The sequence below is a fragment of the Rhinopithecus bieti genome, unplaced genomic scaffold, assembly GCF_001698545.2.
Source record: "Rhinopithecus bieti isolate Rb0 unplaced genomic scaffold, ASM169854v2 scaffold_52231, whole genome shotgun sequence".
NCBI lineage: Eukaryota > Metazoa > Chordata > Mammalia > Primates > Cercopithecidae > Rhinopithecus > Rhinopithecus bieti.
In genome coordinates this window covers 52182-65138 of record NW_016820468.1, presented here as the reverse complement: position 1 = coordinate 65138, position 12957 = coordinate 52182, and the positions used below count along the sequence as shown (strand labels likewise).

The 12957-nt window shown below is 45.8% G+C and overlaps 2 protein-coding genes across 2 annotated transcripts in view; one reads left to right on the top strand and one right to left on the bottom strand.

The window, feature by feature from the left end:
• LOC108520425 (uncharacterized) overlaps window positions 1-7999 on the bottom strand; it is a 27825-nt gene extending 19826 nt beyond the window's left edge. The window contains exon 1 of the mRNA XM_017859801.1: window positions 7870-7999. Within this exon, the coding sequence (XP_017715290.1) occupies window positions 7870-7974 (105 nt within the window). The 5' untranslated portion in view covers window positions 7975-7999. The remainder of the gene's footprint in view (window positions 1-7869) is intronic.
• Window positions 1-12957, top strand: part of LOC108520423 (doublesex- and mab-3-related transcription factor C1) — a 75120-nt gene that overhangs the window by 24133 nt on the left and 38030 nt on the right. The window lies entirely within an intron of this gene.

Genomic DNA, 12957 nt, shown 5'->3' with positions numbered 1-12957 from the left:
TTTTTTTTTTTTTTTTTTTTTGAGACGGAGTCTCACTCTGTCGCCCAGGCTGGAGTCTGGAGTGCAGTGGCCAGATCTCAGCTCACTGCAAGCTCCGCCTCCCGGGTTCCCGCCATTCTCCTGCCTCAGCCTCCGGAGTAGCTGGGACTATAGGCGCCCGCCACCGCGCCCGGCTAGTTTTTTGTATTTTTTTAGTAGAGACGGGGTTTCACCGTATTAGCCAGGATGGTCTCGATCTCCTGACCTCGTGATCCACCCGTCTTGGCCTCCCAAAGTGCTGGGATTACAGGCTTGAGCCACCGCGCCCGGCCGTCTTATAATTCTTAAAGGCTTTCTTCCCTCTTTTAAAATGCTTTTGTCCTTTTCCTCCTCTATATATGTTCTGCCTTGGAGCTTACAGATTCTTTCCTCTGTTTGGTCAACTCTGCTGTTAAACCTTTCTAATGAGGTTTTCAGTTCAGTTACTGTATTCTCTATTTTAGGGCTTCTGTTTTTTTCTTCTTTTTTTTTTTAATTGTTTTTATTTCTCTGTCAAACTTTTTGTTTTGTTCCTGGATTGTTATTCAAATTTTATTTAATTTGTTATCCATATTGTCATGTACTTCCCCAAACTTCTTTAGGATTATTCTGAATTGTCTGTCAGACATTCCACAGATCTTCAATTTTTCTGGGTCTGTTACTGGAGTTTGTTTGGTTTCTTTTGGCGTGTCATATTTTGTGAGTTTTCACAATCCTTGTCTCTTTATGTTGATGTCTGTGTGTTTGAGGAGATGCCCACCTCTTCCAGGTTTTGCAGCCGTTCCTTGGTGGTGTTAAACCTTTACTACTTAATATTGGAACTTAATCCCTGCTCAGCTGTTGCTTTCAGTCTGGAAAAGACTTACTGTGAGCACCAGAACTTAAATGCTCCACTGGAACTATGTTGCTGCCCTGCCACTATTTCTTGGTCTGGGGAAGACTTAAGTGAACACTGGCCCATTACTGACAACCTTTTAGTTCTTTCCAGGACAAGGGAAGGCTCCAGGTGATCACATGGGCTTAGTGGGAAATCTGGCCAAGGATTTGGGCCTTCCTGTGTGTTGCGCCCCCAGCAGTGCTATGGTTCTGGCCAGTCTCCTCAGCATTGGCATGCCCACTGATCGTGGCACAGAGCAGCTGTGAAGATCCACGTCAGAGTTGCTGTGATCAGTGCACCCACTTTCTGTTCCCAACTCACCCCAGGTGTTTTAGCTCTCTTCTGGAACTCTGAAGGGTACCCGTGGGATAGGGCTGGAGGGAATTTCCCATGAAGATTCCCAGACTGATGGGGAGCTCACATGTCCACCTCCAATTCCCTCCTCCCACCTCAGAAATTGTGGGTCTAGAGAAATTCTCTGTGAGTAGCATTATGCTGGTTTGGGGGAGGAGGTGGCACAGTCTAACATGACTGTTGTTCCTCTTACTGGTTGTGGCTTTTCTCAATTTTGTCATCCCAGAAAGTTTCCTTGCTTCTCCCCCAAGTTCTAGTGAAATCAGGGTGGTTTTCTTGTCTTTGATTAATTTGTAGTTATACTTCTGTAGGAAGAGTGATACTGTGGGATCATCTGTTCAGCCATCTTGCTGACGTCACTCCTCCTATTTACCCCAGTGTTCAAATGCAGAAAGCTGGGCTAAGAAAAGGTGCAGGGATTTGTCCCCAGATTCTAATCCAAGATCCCAACCTATGTGTGCCTAACTGGAAAGCTATGCAATGACGTGGGCCCATGGCAGGCTATAGGCCAACATTAAAGCCCTATTCATACTGGCCTCCTCCTAGACACAGAGGGAACACAGCATGTAGCAGAACAAGCCTTCTTTTGTCCTCAGAGGAGAGTGCCTACTTCAAAGCCCACAAGACAAGGAATGGCAGAAGAAGGGGCACAATAATGGGCCTGCTGGACAGGACACTGTAGTGAGGGTTGGGAGATCTAAGGGCCAGGACAAGACCCACCACTAACTGTGACTTTGTCTAAGTAACTGGCTGTCTCCTGGCCACTTCTCTAATAACCAGATAACAGTTCTGAGCCACCGTTGCAAGTGTGGGAAAGGTGAGTTCTTTGATCCCAGCTGGAATAAAAGGAAAGGGGGTGAGATATACCTCCAGCAATCATTTCAGCAGCCCATAGCTCTTATCAATGCACTCTCAGGCTTAGCAGCTATTACTAGTATCATCATGTAAATGACTGCTGCTGGATGATGACCTGGGGACAAATGGCATCCAAAGCGTATCCCAAAGGGCCTGATCTCAAGGAATCTGATGGATGTTGCCTCTAGGCCCAGTACAACACCAGCTGCTCTGTGGAGGGGGCAACCCATGTAATCTTCACAACCCCTCTGTGAGACGCTTTCTTTCCTGCCCCCACAAAGAGTAATAGCATCGGTCCTTCTCAACCACCCAGGACTGCTGTGAGGAGTAATGAGAAAACTCCCAACGCCCTGGAAGATATTAGAAAGTGAGATACACCCGCCCTGTACTCACAACAATAAACAAACAAACAAACAAAAAAACAAAACAAGAACATGAGGAACACGGTGCAAGTTCAACAGACTACTCATCCAGGCAATTGCAGAAAACATGCCAGAGCTGTGTATTATGAGATAAATGGTCATCGATATTACTACTAATCATTAAATGCCCACCGATGATACTATTCACAGTGGAGTTACAAATGCCACCCAAAGAATCCATAGCTCCTGTCCTCTCAGTAGATGTGGGAAGTCAGTGTTACTGGGGACCAGGTTTTGCCTGGCATGCCCCCACACGTTGTATCCCATCCAGTTCTCACAGCAAGTGAATAAGTTCCGTCTAGCTCCTACCTCTGGGAGGAGGCTGTTCACCCTCCCCTCACAATCCCCAGAGGACAGTGATGAATAAGTGAACCAAGGCCAAAGCCTCCTAATCCATGCTCCATGGTGTGTGCCAATGGTTAATGATGTCTCTGCAATACAGGTCTTGTCCACCCTTAAGTGGCCCATTAGGGCCTGGGACAGCCTACAAATATTACCCAACATGGTCGAGCACCACCAGTTTTGAGCCTCACCTTTGCACCATACACCAAAACATACTTGTGTTATCGCGTATGTAAAAAAACTGCAAACCAAGCTGAAACAAGAACAGGATGTGTATAAATTTCCTGAATGGGTTAGAATTCTGGTTATTTCCTGTATGATTGCCAAGTATGTTCAACGTAGCTTCTCAGCAACCCATCAGCTGTATGAATCTTAGCAGAACCGAAGACTAGACCCGATTTCTTCAGCCTTTCACTGAATTCTCCTCCTCTGCATGTGGTCCCTATTTTGGTCAATGGTACCCCAGGGCCACAAGTCACTCAAACCAGAAACCTGGGTGTCATCCTTGGCCCCTCTCTGGACCTTGCCCCAGGCCCACCTCCAACCTAAGACAGCACCATTCTGTCTATCCTATGAAAAGCCTCTCTCAAATAATGCCACTTCCCTCCAAACCCTCTTCCACTAATTTTCCCCACAAACTTTAAAACCCACGAGTGAGTGAGTGCATCTTCTTTGGGTACACTTTCTCCCTATGCCCATCTATTTTCGGATTGAGACTATGGGTGTCTAAAGATGGCCAGTGAATGAATAAAATAACTGGCAGGGTCACGGAAACAAGCAAAGCCCACGTTGACCCTCACTGGCATGATCTCATTACACTTCCTCATGCTGGAGTCCCAGGAAAGCCAAGTCCCTCTTTGTAATCAGTGCAGGGAGGATGGATGGGTCAGCCTTTTATGAGAGTGGTCTTGGAGCGGGTGCTCTCCCTTGGGATGGCTTAAAGTTTGAGCTGCCCACCCTGTGATGCTGAGGGCACCACTCTGGGGGATCCAGGGAGATGCAGCTTTCCCCCTACAGGAAATAAAACAGATGAATGTGATTTGATATGACCAATGTGAGGTCCCATCACTCATTAGTATGTGTCTGGAAGGCCCACGATTAGGCTCCATCTTTTGTAGGAGACCAGCAGTCTTCCGACTGTTCTCAGGAGTACTCTGGAGGTCTGTAGAATTACCTCAGGTGACCATGGGGAGCGCTGGAGGAGGGGCACAGCAGATGCAGTTTTTTCCCCATTAAGTCACACTGTCATTTTTACCAGTCAAAACAATTCCCCAGTGGGTGCAGTGTGAGAGGAGATTGGGCACTGTGTGGTGGGAACTGCCTCCAAGCACCCTGTTACCTGGGAACCCTGACTCCATCAATGTTTTAGCTTTGTTGCATGTAGGACTGCAAGTACAGTGTCCCCATCACCAAGAGCATGGGCTGTACCTCACAGTCCATTAGGAGCCCCTAGATTTCTAGTTGGTGACAGTGGCTCTTAGACTGCATTGCTGTAATGGAAGGGTCCTTGCCTCAGATCAACCAGGGACTGTATCTTGGCTCCCTCTTGTGCTGGCGATGCGACCTCAGAATGGTGATCACACCACTCACCTTGATCCGGATGGTGGAATAATAAAACGAGAACAGGTGACGCTCCTGTAACACAGCAGGCTGTGTAACATTTCTTGGAGCTAAGTACAAATGTTACTACCTCGGTAAGGTTGCCCAGGATTCACGGGAACGTAGCACCGGAGAGATTGAGAATGGGTGGCGCAGAAAAACAAGCTTAATCTCTTGCTCATTTACACAGTCCAATGGTCTTCTGTTCACTGGAAGTGCTGGGTGATCCCAGAGCAGTGGAATTTCTGACCCCACACCTTCTTCTGAGGCACTGTCCACTTTACTGACCTACCTGAGACATCCCTCAGGCACGGGGATTGTCAGGTGATGTAAACATGGGTCGGGGGGAGGTATAAGCAAAGGAAAAGAACTCATAACTCGGGCACAGTCGTATTTCAGAAACAAAGGTGTAAAGCTGACGACCCATGCCTTCCCCTATTGCTGACCTGTCTTTTCCCCTTCCTGCATGTGATTGCCCTGTATGCTCAAATGGTTCTTCATGCAATGGGTAATGGGCCTCCTCCCGAGATGCATGAGCATCTGTTTTGTGTCGCTATAACAGAATACATGAGACTGTGCGATTTGTAAATTAAAAAAAAAATTATTTAGCTCATGGTTCTGCAGGCTGGAAAGTTGAAGGGCGTGGCCCTAGCTTCAGGCGAGGGCTTGTGTGCTGTGTCATAATGTGGTGAGGAAGGTCAAGGGGGAAGCGGACACATGCAATGAGAGGAAACCCGAGGGACGTCCTGGCTGTATAGCAACCTACTCTCTTGGGCACTTTGTCCATTCCTGTGAGAACTAATCCAGTCTCGCCAGAGCAAGAACTCACACACTACTGTGAGGAGAGCACCAAGACACCTACAGGGACAAAGGCGGAGCCCTCATGACACCAACAACCTTACACTAAGCCTCACCTCCCAGCACCACCACCTTGGGGATCAAATTTCAACAGGAGTCGAATCTCCTGTGCATACAGGACTGGCAGAGGAAAGCATCTTCTGCTGTGAGGCTGCAGAGTCCATTGGCCTGCGCAATGAGGAAGGCAGAGAAGTCCGCATGGTCCATCCGAGCCAAGAGGGCCTGAGGTGGACGATGGCAACTAGAGGTCAAATCAGCAGTGGAGGTATTCCTTTCAGGAGATGATGGGTAGGAGTGTGGGAGTCAGTCAGCATCTGGTGGGTAGTGGGCATATGGTTCTGGGCAAAGCAGACTTGGACAATGTTAGGATCAGATTGGAGAGCCCTGGACAGAGTGTGGTGCTGGGGAGAAGGGCTCCTTGTTGCTGAATCTGACTACCTTTAAATCCCATCTCTGCCACTTGGGTTTCAAGTGTGACTGCCAAGTTGTGCCCTATCCACCAGATTTCCCCACATCATTTCTTGTTTCAACAAGTATTCACATCCTAAATACGCACACACACAAGCACAAGCATGCCCATGCACACTCTCCCTGACACTTCCTTACCAGTGCAATGACTGAGCTCATGGTTATGACAGCAGCTATGAAGGAATGAACACCCAACAGGCCCCCAGCCCTAGGGAGGTGGAACGCTGCTCCTCTTTTGGACAGGGCTAATCCCCATGATGTGAAGTCCTAGCCCCTTTTGGAGAAGCAGCGACATGGAGCTGAACTTCGCCCACTGAGTTAGGTAGGGCCCAGCTCAGGAGGACAGAGGCATTGTGGGGAGATAGGTGGTACCTGTGCCATCGAAAAAGCTGCAGAGATGTGGGATCTAAAGAATTCCATCACTCCATAATTAGCAGCTTCGTCTGTTCAGTACTTATGGGTCTCACCGTGGCTGTTCCCTGGGAATATAGGAAAAGGGGCTGTGGGACTTCCAAATGCTGTCGCCTACCTGAACCTTATCCCATCTGGATTTCATTTGAGCTTAAAGGCCCTGGACATCTGAAGAACCAGAGGGCGAGTAATTCACTCAGCAGGCCCTATGAAAGCATTTTTATTTCTCCCTTGGCTTTGCATAGAGGACTCCATGAGATGGGGGAGGGGGAGAGAGAATTTTGGTGTTCCCGTGTCCTAGTTAGGCTTCGTGATGCTAAAAAGCACATCCAATATCCTTGTCCATTTACTTTGGCGACTCCTGGTGTTGCAGTTTTTAACGGGGCCTCCTCCATGGTTGTTAGTTAACCCCTAGGGACAATTATGCTCCAACACCCCTTTCAGAATTCTCCTGCTGATCCTGTATTGCAACACATATCAAGGTCACCTTAGGAAGGCAAAAGAAAAAAAATAAAGTCCTCATCTTATGGAAAGGAACAATGCATAGTTGGAGACAAAGCCGTGTGTTGGAAGGGGTCTCTGTCTTGTGGTGGAGTAGGGGGGCTTGGGAACTCTTTGTCAGTATAGGGGTTAAGGCCGTTTCTGAGATCCACAGATTCTTCCTCCACATGACCCTCTCATCTCCGCATATAAGCACCGCCCAGTTTTCCTCAGATATGAAGACCATGTGCATTGCTGAGGGGAAGAGAGATGTTATTCCATCCTCATTCCTGCATGTAAGTGCCACGCCAGGGTCAGAGCTGAGAGCTGTGGAAAACTCACCATTGATTGGCCATAGCCCATTGTCACCAGGACCTAGTAACAAGCAGCATTGCCTCGAGGAGGAGGGCGGGCAGCCTAACAGGGCTAAGGAAGATGCTAGCTCTCTCCCTCCACAACTCCACCGCCGCCAAAACTGACCACCCCCAGGTCACCCGACGTGTTGAAAGTTACATCAAATGCCACAAAGCAAAAACAGTCAAGCGTGCCAGCATTTATTTCAGGCCCGGCGACTGGGACACTGGGGCGAGCAGGGGCATGGAGCAGCAGAGGGGGCTCGGTCACCGTTCATGGCTCTGTGTCTGTGGCTCCGGTGGTCTCAGATTTCGTGTGTCCGGTATCCTCCCCTAGGGAGGAAAGCAGAGTGACAAGTGGACCCTCGGGAGCCCTGGGGATTTCTGGCTTGGCCTGAGGTTCTCTTGGTGGAACAGGAAGGGGAGGCGGATGGGCTTGGTGGTGAGCAGTGAGAGGGGCAGAGGCTGGCTCCGAAGGATCTCTCCCCTGAAGCACTTGGTGAAACATGCCAGGGCCCTCTGGAACCGGATCCTCCAAGACCCTCACGGAAGAGCAGGTTCCCTGGGCAAGGCTGTGCCACTGGATGGGTCCTCCATGGCGTCAGACACAGCCACCCATTCCTCAAGGTCTTTTAGGGGCCCTTTCACATTCTGAAAGACAGACTAAATAGCCAGATCCTAACGGTCCCTCCCATCCCTGGCTTCTGTGACGCAACTGTTGTGTGCATCTCTGGCCCTCTTCCATGGCTTGGGGATGCAGCACTGACCTGCACAGACCAAAGCCCAGCCTCCTAGGGGACATTCCAGGACAATGGAGGGAAGCCAGACTCACCAGGTCAGCATGTGGAAGGAAGGAAGTGAAGATCATGCTTCCAGGAGTGTGTAATGTGCCGGTAGGGACCAACAGGACTTCAATGAAGACACCGGCGAAGCTCATCACTCTGCCGGGTGCAAAGAGGCCGAGGGCCTGCCCCCTCCATGCCCCATTCAGCCCCTCTACCCCTGCCCCATCGTCCCTCCCTCCTATAGCCTCGTGCTCTAGCAGCAGATACATTTCTGGTATGTCACATTCCACCTGTTTCTGTATCTCTTACTCCCACTCCTCCAATCATTCTTTCCTTTGCTTCTTCTTCCTGGCCCTCTCAGCAGGCTTGAGCCACATTTCTCCTTGCCGAGTGGAAAAAGCAGAGGTCTTCAAGCTGGTGGTGAGTCATCATTTGGTGGGGATGCCACAGACCAGAGTGTCCATGTGGGTGCTCTCCTGCCTTTGATTCACAGGATTATGTACATGGTTGCCCTGGGCAGGTGTATGAGTCCAAATGAGTTGTCACATCAAGGAGGGTGAGCTGAGTAATGGTATTCAGAGTCCAAATCAACAGCAGTTTTCTTTTCAGAGGTTTGTGTGAGGCTCCATGTCTGTGTAACAGTCAGTGTCAGGTGGTTTAGGGCCTGGAGGGCTTGGAAAATGTGAGAGAGAGTGAGAGGTGAAGGGCCTGGCCTGGGGTGACTTGAAAGTAGAGCAGCCAACCAGCCTGGGCAGCACAGGGAGACCCTGCCCCCACAGAACATTTCAAAAGTAGCTTGGCATGGTGGCACACACCTGTAGCCCCAGCTACTCAGGAGGCTGAGGGGGGAGGATTGCTTGAGCCTAGGAGGCGGAGGCTGCAACGAGCCATGATCACACCACTCCACTGCACTCCAGCCTGGGAGACAGAAGGAGACTCTGTCTCAAAAACAAACTGACAAATCAAACAAACAAACAAAAGAAAGTACAACAGCAGAGGTGAAAGTTCCCTGTTGCCTAGTTTTGCTATGTCAAAATCAGGCTTTGACATTTGGGTTACAAGCAATGCTGCCAAGTTATGCCCCCTGTTTACTAAACAGGTCTGTGGGGTCTGCACCGCTGACTTCACAGGAACTCCCTGCAAACAGTACCCTGAAGGGAAAGTGGAAGTAGGTGGCCTCAGAGTCTTTTATTTGGCTTTTGAAATAATAGTGCTGTTTAGGAAAGCATCTCTTACATAACCCTGAGGCTGCAGAGCTGATCTCTGTGAACCTATCATGGGCCGTGCCCTGAGTGAGGCTCTGCTTCAAGCTCTTCTGTGAGGGAGAAACCGAGAGAGGCATGAATGTAACAGGGAGTGATGGAGAGACGATCATGGGGCTATGGGAGGACTGGGGAGGCGGGCAGTCACTCAGCCTTGGGAATTGGAACGGAGTCAGTGAAGAGTTCCCAGAGGAGGCGTGCCTGAAAGGAGGGACAAAGGAAATTGGTCAAGAAATAGAGAAAAGGGAGAGCATCACAAGTCGAAGCCCAAGACAATACCGTGAATTTTTGCAACTGAAAATATGTAGGCCTGGCTTTCTGTTCTAGGGTTTAATAGAAGTCAAAGTCAGTCACAAGGTTCCAGTACAGGAACCTGAAAAGCTGTGCCTCACAGAGACACGGAACCCTGGTTTTTGAGAACCCAAAGTGTATATGTTTAATAGAATTTTGATAGCAGTCCATTGATCATTTTTCCAGTGTGATTCATGCTTCATGTGTCCTACCTAAGATATCGTTGCCTAGCCTCACAACAGAGATGTTCTCTTCTGTTGTTTGTAGGTTTTAATATTTTGCAATTTGCACTTGGATCTAGGATTTATTTTGAATTAATGCCTGCAAGAAGTGTGAATAATGTTGGGATGAATGGTGAGATGTTGAAGTTTTTTGGGTCTTCCATAAAGAGATCTACTTTTTCCAGCACTATTAGTTAATTGTCAGCTAATTTAATTATCTTTGAGCCTTTATTAAAAATCAACTTACTATATATATGTAAGTCTATTTCTAGCCCTTCTTCTATTTCATCCAGTGATCCCTATGTGAATTCTTAAGGTCATACCAGGCTGTCATGATTACCATGTCTTTACATTAAGTCAGAGACTTTGGTGATGTAAGTCCTTCATGTTTGTTCTTTTCCAAATGACTTTGGATCTTCTATGTCGTTTGCATTTATATATAACTTTGAGAAACAGTTCTTCACTTTATTGAAGATTATGGCGAGCCTATAGATCAATTACTTGAGAAGTGACATCTTAACCTGAGTCTTCTGATCAATGAACATTTATATATCTGTTTATTGAGGTCTTCACTTTCTCTCGCCAATATTTTACAGTGGTCTGCATACAGGTCTTTCACATATTACATTAAAATTCTCAATAGATACCTGATTTATTTTGCTATAATTATAAATGACATTTTAAATAATGTCATCTCCAATTATTTGTTCCCAGGATGTTGAAAGACAGTGGGTTTTTGTATGTTGAGTTTCTATCTTGTAACTTTGTTATGTGACTTGTTAGGTCTAGGAGATGTTTATCCCCGCATTCCTTAGTATTTTGTATACAGACTGTCATGCTCTTTGTAAATGGAGAGTTTTTTTTTTTTTATTCCTTCCTGTTCAATCTGTATGCCTTTTATTTATTTTCCTTGGCTCATTGCACTAGCTGGGACCTCAAGTACAATTGTGTACACATGGTAAGAGTTTGCCTTATTTTTAATCTTATGGGAGAAGCATTCAGTATTTCCCCATTAGGTATGGTGCCAGCTGCAGGCTTTTTGTAGGAGCACTTTATTAGGTTGAGGACGTTGCTTTATGTACTTATCAAGTGGTTTGGGTTTTTTTGGTCATGAATGGGTGTTTCATGTTATCAAATTACTTTTCTGTTATATATCTTGATAATAACTCTTCTTTTCTTTTGTTCCATTAATATGGCGAAATACATTCACGGATTTTTAATGGTAAAATGACCTACAGTCTGTCCTTACATTCCTAGGACAGACAGTGCTTGGCAATAGATTACTTTTTTCATATATTATTGGATTCAAGTTGCTAAAATTTTATCAAGGAGTTTTGTATCCACGTTCATTAGGATCACTGGTTTGTAGTACTTTTTTTTTTCTTCTGGAATCTTTTTTCTATCTTTTTTAAAGTAAAAGTAATGCTGCCATCATAAAATGAATTGGAAAGTGTTCCCTCCTGTATTTTCTAAATGTGTTCTTTTAGGACTACTACTATGTTTTCTTTAAATGTATGATACTGCTCACCAGTAAATCTATTGAAGACTGAAGTTTTCTTTATGATTTATAAATCTGATTGAAAAAAGTCTCCACATAACCATTCTTTTAACCTTAACAAGGTCTTTAGGGATGACCACCAATTAATTAATTATATGTAGTTATTGGAAGAGTGTGCTTAAAAATTTTTCCTCAGCTTTCAAATGTCTTCTTTTCTTTTTTTTTATTTTTATTTTTCTTTATTTCCTCTAAAGAAATAAACGGGACACATGTGCAGAACGTGCGGGTTTGTTGCATAAGTATACATGTGGCATGGGTGGTTTGCTGCACCTATTGACCCATCCTCTAGGTTGCCTCCCCTCATCCCCCACCCCCCAACAGGTCCTGGTGTGTGTCGTTCCCCTCTCTGTGTCCATGTGTTCTCATTGTTCAACTCCCACTTACGAGTGAGAACATGCGGTGTTTGGTTTTCTGCTCCTGTGATAGTTTGCTGAGAATGATGGCTTCCAGCTGCATCCATGTCCCTGCAAAGGACATGATCCCATTCCTTTTTATGGCTGCATAGTATTCCATGGTGTATATGTACCACATTTTCTTTATCCAGTTTATCATTGGTGGGCATTTGGGTTGGTTCCAAGTTTTTGCTATTGTAAATAGTGCCTGCAATAAACATACGTGTGCATGTATCTTCATAGTAGAATGACTTCTATTCCTTTGGGTATATACCCATTAATGGGATTGCTGGGTCAAATGGTATTTCTGGTTCTAGATCCTTGAGGAATCACCGCACTGTCTTCCACAATGGTTGAACTAATTTACATGCCACCAACCGTGTAAAAGTGTTCCCATTTCTCCACGGCCTCACCAGCATCTATTGTTTCTTGACATTTTAATAAATGGCCATTCTGACTGGCATAAGTTGGTATCTCATTGTGGTTTTGATTTACATTTCTCCGATGATGAGTGATGTTGAGCTTTTTTTCATATGTTTGTAGATGGCGTAACTGTCTTCTTTTGAGAAGTGTCTGTCCGTATCCTTTGTCCACTTTTTGATGGGAATGTTTGTTTTTTTTCTTGTAAATTTGTTTAAGTGCCCTGTAAATTCTGGATATTAGCCTTTTGTCGGATGGGTAGATTGCAATAATTTTCTCCCATTCTGTAGGTTGCCTGTTCACTCTGATGATCGTTTCTTTTGCTGCGCAGAAGCTCTTTAGTTTAATTAGATTCCATTTGTCAATTTTGGTTTCTGTTGCAGTTGCTTTTGGTGTTTTCCTCATGAAGTCTTTGCCCATTCCTATGTCCTGAATAGTATTGCCTAGGTTCTCTTCTAGGGTTTTGATGGTTTTGGGTTTTCCATTTAAGCCTTTAATCCATCTTGAGTTAATTTTTATATAAGGTGTGAGGAAGGGGTCCAGTTTCTGTTTTCTGCATATGGCTAGCCAGTTTTCCCAGCACCATTTATTTAATAGGAAACCCTTTCCCCTTGTTTTTGTTAGGTTTTTTGAAGATCAGATGGTTTAGATGTGTGGTGTTATTTCTGCGATCTCTATTCTGTTCCATTGGTCTATATGTCTGTTTTGGTACCAGTACCATGCTGTTTTGGTTACTGTAGCCTTGTAGTATAGTTTGAAGACAGGTAGCATGATGCCACCAGTTTTGTTCTTCTTGCTTAGGATTGTCTTTGCTATACGGGGTCTTCTTTGATCCCATATGAAATTTAAAGTAGTTTTTTTTTTTTTTTTTTTTTCTCTAGTTCTGTGAAGAAAGTCAATGGTCTTCATGGGCATAGTATTGGATCTATAAATTACTTTGGGCAGTATGGCCATTTTCACGACATTGATTCTTCCTATCCATGAGCATGAA